The sequence below is a fragment of the Contarinia nasturtii genome, unplaced genomic scaffold (assembly GCF_009176525.2).
Source record: "Contarinia nasturtii isolate CC-2019 unplaced genomic scaffold, AAFC_CNas_1.1 Cnas_scaffold_928, whole genome shotgun sequence".
Taxonomy (NCBI): domain Eukaryota; kingdom Metazoa; phylum Arthropoda; class Insecta; order Diptera; family Cecidomyiidae; genus Contarinia; species Contarinia nasturtii.
In genome coordinates this window covers 3,188,442-3,198,248 of record NW_022198275.1, presented here as the reverse complement: position 1 = coordinate 3,198,248, position 9,807 = coordinate 3,188,442, and the positions used below count along the sequence as shown (strand labels likewise).

The window sequence follows — 9,807 nt, the reverse complement described above, 5'->3', positions numbered from 1 at the left end:
AAAAAAAGTAATACATACCACCACCTCCACCACCTCCACCAGTAACTCCAGAAAGTAAGCCTATTATTGAAAATAGTGCAATCAAATGATTTTAGAATAAAATGATTAGTTTGAAATTAAATTGAAACAAATAAGACTGGTGCAGGCAACTTAAAAAATAATATTAGCAAAAAATAGTAACCTAACTAGTAATGCTTAACCCTCTAATGCATTAATTTTTTTGACATGAGAACTATTTTTCTATGATTATTCTGAAATTCCTTTAAAAAATAATCGAAATTCAAAAAATTGCATAGTTTACTCAAAAAATGCTATTGAGAAAATTAGAGAACAATCGAATCCATTGTTAAAACTGCTATAAAATTGCTATAAACGAAGAGAGAGATAATTTTTTTGTCAAATTTCTGTTTTCGCGTACATCTGTGTGTACAACCGCTTTATTTTCACTTGTCAAATGACCGGCAAATGAAAGCCTGAACCCTGATGAATATATTTTAATTCATAAATAGAATCATTTGTTTTTTATTATATATTTTAGACAATAATTTATACACCCTGCCTAAAGGCAGGGCTATTCACTAAGGGTTAAATATCAAACTGATCAGAATATTTGATCACGAGCCCAAAACAAAGCGTATATTTTTATTCGTACATTACACTTTCTTTTTTTATTTTTATTTCTTCTTCCTTTTTCTATATTGAACTAGTTTGTCATCGTCTTGTTTTGCTTCGACATTGCTTGATAGAAACTTGCGCACTTTGTTGGCCGAAAAACTTTTTTCTTTGTTACGTTAAGTGAAAATAGTATTTAATAGAAATGAATTTTATTTTTTTAAGCATGTTTGCATAGTTATACTAGTAGAATTTTTACATAATATTTGAAAAATATTAGCAAAATTAGCAGTAAACTATGAAACTAGTTTTTACTAGGTTTTGTGTCCGTCCCCTAGAACTTTGAATGTACATACCACCTCCACCACCACCACCACTAGTGACTCCTCCAGTAAGTCCTCCTAAGCCTATTGAAATTTATTAAATGATTTTAGTAAATGTGTTCACTAGTATGCTCACATAAAAATTAAGTGTAGTAAATTAGTACCACAATCAAGTAAATCGACGAGTGTTTAACATTAGCTCAGTTATTAATCAAATCAAGTCATAAAATTACCTCCTGACAATCCGGAGACCAGCAATAGTGCAACGAATATATTAACGAGAATGTTCATTTTCACGATAAATTTGATTGTTTTATTTCTTTAATAAAGAGTTTAATTAATTTGAATGCAATCGATTTAATTCAACTGTGTTCAATTGATTATTTGATGATTTATTATGAGCAGTGCAGGCCCTTTTATACCCAATTTTCTGTACCAAAGAAGTCTTCAGATTGTGACGTAGTTTTATTCCGATTTTAAACCAATTTCATCATTACGATCTACTCGAAAACAAAATATGTACGTCATATTTACGCGGTAAATATTTTCAAGTTACATTTATCCACGCGCCGCGATTAAAATAGATAATTCGATATTTTGAGATGCACATTTAACTACACACAGTTACTAAAAATAACAATTTTTGATAAATATGTCTGATATTTCTTAATTCGATTTACGTAGAAAAATTAAATTATTGAATAGGATATACGAATTTCAAAAGATGGTGTCGAAATTAAAAATAGAGTACAGTTCGACTAGGCAAATTTAACACTGGTTATTCTTAAGAATAAAAATTTTCGCTTTTGCACTGCATACAAAAGACACATTTACAGTGTGCCGTTATTGGATATAACTATATTATTTTCAGGACAAGAAACAGGAACTTGTTAAAAAGAAGATCGATTCCACTTGCGAAACTAGACAATTTGAATAAAACAATTTTTCAGAAAATGTTGTCATGTGATATATATATATATATATTATGACTTTAGTAGACACACACCTAAAAATTATAGCAAATCGCTGCATAATAGCTACAGCAATCCCAAAACTGTATTTTCTTATCAATTTTTAACAATAGTTTTACACCGTTGGTTGATCCTTTTGTGTACAATGAAAACGTAACTTCGACATTTGACACATTCATCTACTCTGTATGCCCAACATAATCCATTGGATATTTAGGTATTTATGAACTAACCAAATAAAAAAGATACACTCACAATAGTAGTAGGAAAAAATTACAAATTTTCATTTGAACACAAAGTAAAGTTTATGTTTTCCTTCTTTGCAAGCAAATTAGTGACTTATTTTGTAGATATACGCTTATATATCAATGGTTCATTAAATTATAATTTTAAAAAATGCAATTACGAAAGAACTGAATATAATTGGGGATTTTTTTCCAAACCAAATGTTTGTCTGGTTTACAATTACGTAAACTTTACATTCTGGTAAGTTGAAACTGCTTCGATACTGGATATGAATTTCGAGTCAACCAAACATGAACAATTTTCCTCGGATTGTGTCACGTAAATTGCATTTTGCATAGTTAAAAATTAGAAAAATAGAACCAATATTTATTCCATTAGCAACAATATCCAGAATCAGACATTTCATTTCAATTGAAAAAGTAATTCCAAACGCCTTTGATTCTGATATTTCCAGTATTCACAGTACATCATTATATTTGTAATTTGAAATCCATAAATGAGATGAGTAAGACAAAAATAATTCGAATTGACTTGATTAATCTGGATATAAATAAAGTGATAAAATGTATCAGTTGCTCATAGTCACAGAAAAAAATACACATCGAGTGAAAAAATACAAGAATTTTGATAAAAGCGCCAAAAAGTTGGCATCAAATTATTGTATGAAAACTGCAGTGAGTGTATACAATAAATCCAAAGGAATTACTCATATTGTGAATTAAAATAAACATATCGAGGAAGAAACAGAAATATAAACAAGCAAATATTCAAAACACCTTCATCAACATGAAAAAGAAACAAAAATTCTTCTCTGAATTACTGACAAATATTCATAGTCATTTTCGATAGATTTTTGCGATAAAACACTATAAAGTTATAGGGTTTTACTTCATTTTACGCGTCAGACAGTCAAAACGGTAGAAGAAAAACTTTATACTAGGGGGAATTATCTATACGTTTATACGGTTTATACTCAAGTATTTTTTACCGAATATTATAAATAGATGAAGATATCGCAAGTATGCCGCATATACGCTGCATATATGCGTATAAACCACATAAATACGGAGTTATTTGCAAATATTATTTGCAAATATTCTTCGGTATATACGGTTTATATTCTTATACGCAGCATATTCGTAACTTATTTTATTCGATATTTTCCCCTAGACTTTATAACTATATTAGCAAAGCTCTGGCCAGACATTATATTGAGATATTTTCAGCCAGATGAATCAGGTCAGGCAACTGACGCCAGGCACTGAAATATAAAGACAACACAAGAAGTGATTGTTATAGTTACTAAAACACTTCCATTCTTACAAACAACATAATAATCACTTCCAATGTTTGCACACCATTTCAGCTCCTGACGATAACAGCTTTGTTCAATTTTGCACAATCATAAGTGAATCATTTTAGAACACAATTGAAGACTTTGCCACCAAACTCCATGGATTTTATTATTCGACAGGAGATGAGAATGCAAGAATTTGAGATGATACAAAGATTAAACCCTTTTTTTTTACATGTATTTGCTTTTGGCAAAATGACGACAATTGCAATGATTCAATTTAATTTAAAAAGCAAGAGTTGAAGAATCCTAAAAATTGGTGATGGTTTTTTATGGTTATTCGTGGCCCACAAATTGTGGGCGTTTATTTCTCTATTTGGCTTGCGCAGCTGAGATATTCCATTCCAGTGACGAAGAATTTATTCTATCAACGAGTAATCAGACTAGTCTAGAGAATAGTGTATTTTTAAAATACAATTGAAAAAATAAATAATCAATAGAATTTCATCAGTTAATGTTTTTGTTTCGAGTGTATTTTGCGATTCTGAGTACGGTTATTATAGTGAGTTTTTAGTTCAAACAAAATTCTTTTACAAGTTTTGTTCCGATTTCTTGTCCATAAAATACTTTATATAAAACACATGACTAATACGTCAAAAGTAAAAAGCACAAATTTAAATGCTGGTGTATTATTTTATTTTGCCAAATATTTAATTTTGAAGAGAAGTATTACGACTAGAAAGTGCACTAAGAAAATGAAACTAAAAGTAGCTTAATCATGTTAGCTTATTCGTTCTGGGTTTCGACGATATCCATTTGGGGCAGTAATTGCACGACATACCTACGAAGAGAATAAAATTCAATAATATTCAACAATATTCTATTATATTTTGTATCAAATGTACTGATTTGGTTTCATTTGCATATTTCGCAAGTAATTATAGAAAAAGTTTAACCTTTTTGTGTGTTAGAAAACATATTTCAATGAAGAAGATGAGCTTACCACCAATTCAACAAGGTCCAAGTAATGAATCGAGTAAACTTTGAACGGAGCACAAGAGCCCATAGACTAGATTGCTCACAGTACCACTCAAAAGCCCTCCTTTTATTAGTCCTGTAACTAAGCCTACAACGTTTCGCAGGAGATCATTTAATAGACCAGGATTACAAGTTGAGCCATAAAGTAACCGATTAACTAAGTCTTTAACGGTTTGTAGAAGTCCTGATAATATACTGTTTGAAACACCGGGGCAACTTCCAGACGAACCCAATAATTTTTTTACTAGATCTACAACGGATTGCACGAGATTTGTAAGTAAACCATTACCACCGCACGAATCACCATCCAACAGTTTTAGAAGGTCCTTCACAAGCTGTGTTACCACGCCATCACTACCAAGAAGTCCACCGAGCAGACCACCACCCGAATTACCTGTTGAAAATATGATAAACAAATGATTTCAGTATATTTCAGTGGACGAGCTGACATGAAATGCTATAATTTGAAGTTTTCTGTGGAGACTGTACTGTTCTTAAAATGCAACTCAAGAAAAATCATCAAATCAATTGGGAAAATTACGATGGTTATATTGAGTTTACTATGTGTATTTTTTAAAGTTCTCTTAGGTAAGGAAGGAGAGTCTTCCAAAAAATATGCGGTTATTTGATTTTTTTTACCACCAAGTCCTAACGCCCCAGTAACACCTCCAAGGAGTCCTCCCAACAAATCATCTCCTGCATAGACATAGAGAACAAAGAATATTTTAGTGAAAATATTCATTTTCACAATATTGATTTGAAGTGTTTTTTTTTTGTTTGTTCAATTGGGAGTGTTTTTTTTCTTTCAAAGTTCTATTACCTCCATCAGGGACACAAACAGCTCCGCCTCCGCCACCTCCACCACTTCCTCCGCCTAATTTTCAAAGTAAAATTTTTAGTATCTTACCACCCTCTTTGTATAAGTATGGAAATTTCAAATGTTGTAAAAAAATGCGGTTGTAGAATTTTAATAAGTAATGACTGTTAACAAAATGAACAAATATGAATATCTATTTTGCCATTCGTTTGCAACTTTACTGTAAATCTGGACAATTACCACCAAGTCCCCCTAAGCTTCCAGTAAGTCCCCCCAAGCCTCCAGTAAGTCCTCCTAAGCCTCCAGTAGTGCCTCCAGTAAGTCCCCCTAAGCTTCCAGTAAGTCCCCCTAAGCCTCCAGTAGTGCCTCCTAAGCCTCCTGTAAGTCCTCCTAAGCCTCCAGTTAGTCCACCTAAGCCTCCAGTAGTGCCTCCAGTAAGTCCCCCTAAGCCTCCAGTAGAGCCTCCAGTAAGTCCTCCTAAGCCTCCTGTAGTGCCTCCAGTAAGTCCTCCTAAGCCTCCTGTAGTGCCTCCAGTAAGTCCCCCCAAGCCTCCTGTAGTGCCTCCAGTAAGTCCTCCTAAGCCTCCTGTAGTGCCTCCAGTAAGTCCTCCTAAGCCTCCTGTAGTGCCTCCCAACAAATTACCTAATGCTGAGGCATATGTCGTCAAGAAGAGAATAACGAATATTTTAGCGAAAATATTCATTTTTACAATATTGAACTGTTTTTTTAATTTAAAAGATTTAAGTTAATTTGAATGCAATCGAATTAATTCAACTGTATGCAATTGATTATCTGATGATTTATTGTGAGCAGTGCATGTTCTTTTATATCCAAAACGTTAAGATTGTGATGGAGTTTTAATACACTGTCGTACACGATATATTATTAATATTTTTCTCGTTGCGATTTATTTTAAGATTAAAACGAACTATATAAAGTTAAGAATAGGGTTTTTATTGATAAATACTGTTGGTTAATATCAATATGTCAATATATCAGTATTATTGATGCGTCTCAGTTCAATACTAGGTTCAATAACATTTTCTGTGCATCTGTGCATCTGTGAATTCCAATTATGAATAATTGTCTGTGTACTACTTACTTGGTTAGTAATAAAGTAATTTTATCATTGCACACTTTGCCTAGTTTAATGAACTTTTTTGCCTATTCTAACAACCACACTTGAAACATGTACATTTTTATACAGAGTAAAACGTTTATTATCAAAAATATCCGTGCGGAGACATATCACACATGAAGACTTGTATAAGGAAAACCATGAAACAAATAGAAAAAATTATATTTATATCAGATATGAAATGAACAGACATTATATTTAAAAAATACAAGAATGTGAGAAAACGCCAAAAAGATGGCAACAAATTATATTTTGAACCCTTCTAAAAAGCTTTTGAGTAGGTTAATTCACAATATAAGCAATAAAATATCGTAGTGAATTTGAACTAACTAATAATCAACAAGTAGATGCTCCCACTCCCTTGGCTCATTTTAATATTGATTATTTGTGTTTTGCTTTTATTTTTTAGTTTGTTTTTAACAAACTATTTAGTTAGCGCTACATGAAATGTAGAGCTATTGTATTTTTTGTATTTTTTAATGTATACTATTTTTATATGTATCAAGTAAAATTGTATGGCGTAGTTGACCAATCTCTCGTGTTGACCATCATGGTGTGCCCTATTGCGTCCCAATTGGGTCTTAAGACCCAATGGGGACTGTTCCGGGAACAAATTGCATTTATCACTTCTATACGAATTTTTCATTTTCGAAATTCATTTTATTGCATAAACCGATAAATCTAATGATTTCCGATAAATTTGTGCAAAAATTAATTCAATAACTTCCAAAAGGACCTAATTCTATAGTTCAGTCATTTTTGGTGTAGGTCGACGCCACCGTCTACATAGAAATCTACATTTAAGCCAGCGCCATCTAACGTGTTTGATAAAGAACAATGCCAAAAAGTGAGCCAGCTGTCATTGCTTGCAAACTTGTCAAACCCTGCGGCTATCATAACAAAATAACGTACGATAGAAGGATTCACCCGAAAAATCAAATGATATAAATATAAAAATTATTTTATTTTATTTTTATTATTCCAATTATTTTGAATGATTAATACTTTTTTTGTATTATCATCGTTTTTAATATTTCCATTTCAATTTATTTAATTCTTATTTACGATCATGCATGCGATGCAAATGTGCCGTTTGAGAGTTAAACGCACTCTGCTCAGTTATGACAAATGTGGGGTTAGACAAAATGTTAGTCAAAAACTGCTGGCTCACTCGTTATATGAAAAACTGACATGGTTCTTTTTTCACAAAAAAGTGGCACTATAATAGAAATGTGTTTAACAAAAAATGTGATCTGTCTGGCAAAATTTCAGCTTGATCTACAAAATTTCATGACGTTTGGTGCATAAATAAATATAGCTCAAAAGTTCACATTTTTCAAAAGATTCAAAAAAATAAAGTTATTCGAAAATTCATTTTGCGGCGTATAAAATTAATATAAAAATTGTTTTAGATTCCCCATCAAATTACCTTTCGTCCGGTATATAGTTTATGGGGTATACTGCCTTTTTGAAGTGGGAGCTGTTGAGGCAATATGAAGAAAATATTGGCAAATTCAATTTTCAAGATACAATTTATTAAAAACTTTTGTGGCTCTTCACTCAAAAATTCAAGATATGGATGTCGAGTAGTTTTTTTTTCTTACCAGTAAAGGTATCGAAGTGTTAATAAAGGTGTTAAATTTCCTTAGTACAAATCGATATAAAGTGGCGAAAAAAAAGTACGTGAAAATAGGGGGTGCCCATACCATGAGGGAGGGTCAGGGGAGCACCCCACCATGTCTTTGGTCGGATAAAAAATAATGTACTACAAAGTTGTTCAGAATGACGAGAGAATTTTTTTAGAAAAATTCACGAAAATTTCGAAAAGATACCCCGAATTTGGGTCCATATCCCATCTAACCCCAAAATTAATTACATATTCGGATTCCTCGTAAAAAATTACCAATAGGCTTCATACATTGTCAACTGTCTCTTGACCTACAATTTATTCCTTCTAGCTTGTACCTTTAATTCGGGTCGAAAAGTGAAAACAAATCCTAAACTTTCGGTGGGTTCACCCGATGATATTTTTTAATCAAAAATGGTGTCGTATTATTCAAATCTGAATGGGGCATCTCGATACCGAAAACTTTTTTTTACCCCTTTAACCCTCAAACGCACACGTGGGGTCTCTTAGGCCCTAAGAGTTAGTTTTTTGAAAAAATCACAAAAATATAAAAAAAAATTGGAAAATTTCGCTGAGCGTTTTCTTTTTTAATATCATATCTATGTGATAAAATCAAAAATTTCAATGTTTGGTGCATAGATGAAGTTTTGGGAAGTCTTATACAAAATACTAACGTAAAAGCACAACGGGGTCTTTTGGACCCCAAATTATTTTGTATGGGAAATGATGTATTCTGTATGGGCCAATATGAAACTCATGGAGATTTGTTGACACAACAATTTACATTTCATCAAACAACAACACAGTAAATTGTTTCGTCCGTGACGTATACTGTTCATCGCAAATCAAATGGCATTTGCCATTATAATATATATTCATACATTGTTTTTTTTTGGATAGGATAGATCCGTAAGATCTCCACAAGAGCTTGATCTAAGCGTGCATACGCCGCCGCATGATATATCCGTTCGTTTTTCTGTGTTGCTTCGACGCGCAAATCAAAGCAGGCGTGCCAATCAAAGTATGTATCATGCGGCGGCCTACGCACGCTTAGATCCAGCTCTTGCGGAGATCTTACGGATCTATCCTATCCAAAACACAATGTATGGGCATATTTCGTGAATTTGGTGAACGTTGCTGGTGTGGCAGGAGTTGCCTTGTTGCGAACGTCTAACAACATGTTTGCCAAGTATGGAGGAAGAACGGAAGCAGCGCGATCTCATCGCACTCCATATAAAGCAATGTAATTGGTTTCGATCACGCAAATGTGCTGCCACCTGGTGTCTCAGAGTTAAGCTGATATATCACACATGCTTCTTGCAAATGCAGAAGAAGAGGAAGGAAAAATGTTTACATAGGGTTGAACTTATAAATGCCAGAGAGCTACAGTGTTCAAAGTGTGATCGCCCTTCGGGAAGCAGTCTCTATATTGATCTCACATATCGAGAGGTAGTTCTATAGATGTCCTATTAACACAGAAATATTAACATATCTTATTACTAAATACGAAAAATCCTTTATTAACTATTAACAACCAATCATACTACGCATATTAACATGAGTAGTAGTATTAGGATCGATGTTAATAGCGAGTAGTAGTATGTTTATTATCTATTAAGATGCCGAAGTTAATACGCGCCATTTGCAATTTTTCGTAAACAAACAATATTTTGACCGATTCAATTTTTATTACATTTTTTTCTTATTTGTAATTTTTATTGATTTTTTTAATTTTTTATGA

General features: G+C 32.6%; 2 protein-coding genes across 2 annotated transcripts in view; both read right to left on the bottom strand.

Annotated features, from left to right (window-relative positions):
- LOC116343102 (acanthoscurrin-1-like) overlaps positions 1 to 1,226 on the bottom strand; it is a 2,116-nt gene extending 890 nt beyond the window's left edge. The window contains exons 1-3 of the mRNA XM_031770999.1: positions 1,169 to 1,226; positions 969 to 1,019; positions 19 to 60 (exon numbers count right to left, since the gene is read on the bottom strand). Of these exons, the coding sequence (XP_031626859.1) occupies positions 19 to 60; positions 969 to 1,019; positions 1,169 to 1,226 (151 nt within the window). The remainder of the gene's footprint in view (positions 1 to 18; positions 61 to 968; positions 1,020 to 1,168) is intronic.
- Positions 1,227 to 4,119: 2,893 nt separating this feature from the next.
- LOC116342975 (uncharacterized PE-PGRS family protein PE_PGRS46-like) lies at positions 4,120 to 6,086 on the bottom strand. The gene is made up of 5 exons (XM_031770820.1): positions 5,542 to 6,086; positions 5,305 to 5,358; positions 5,124 to 5,180; positions 4,450 to 4,878; positions 4,120 to 4,287 (listed from the first exon to the last, which is right to left on the bottom strand). The coding sequence occupies exons 1-4, from the start codon at positions 6,002 to 6,004 to the stop codon at positions 4,457 to 4,459; spliced, it is 996 nt and encodes a 331-aa protein (XP_031626680.1). The 5' UTR covers positions 6,005 to 6,086; the 3' UTR covers positions 4,120 to 4,287; positions 4,450 to 4,456.
- Between the last annotated feature and the right edge of the window lie 3,721 nt (positions 6,087 to 9,807).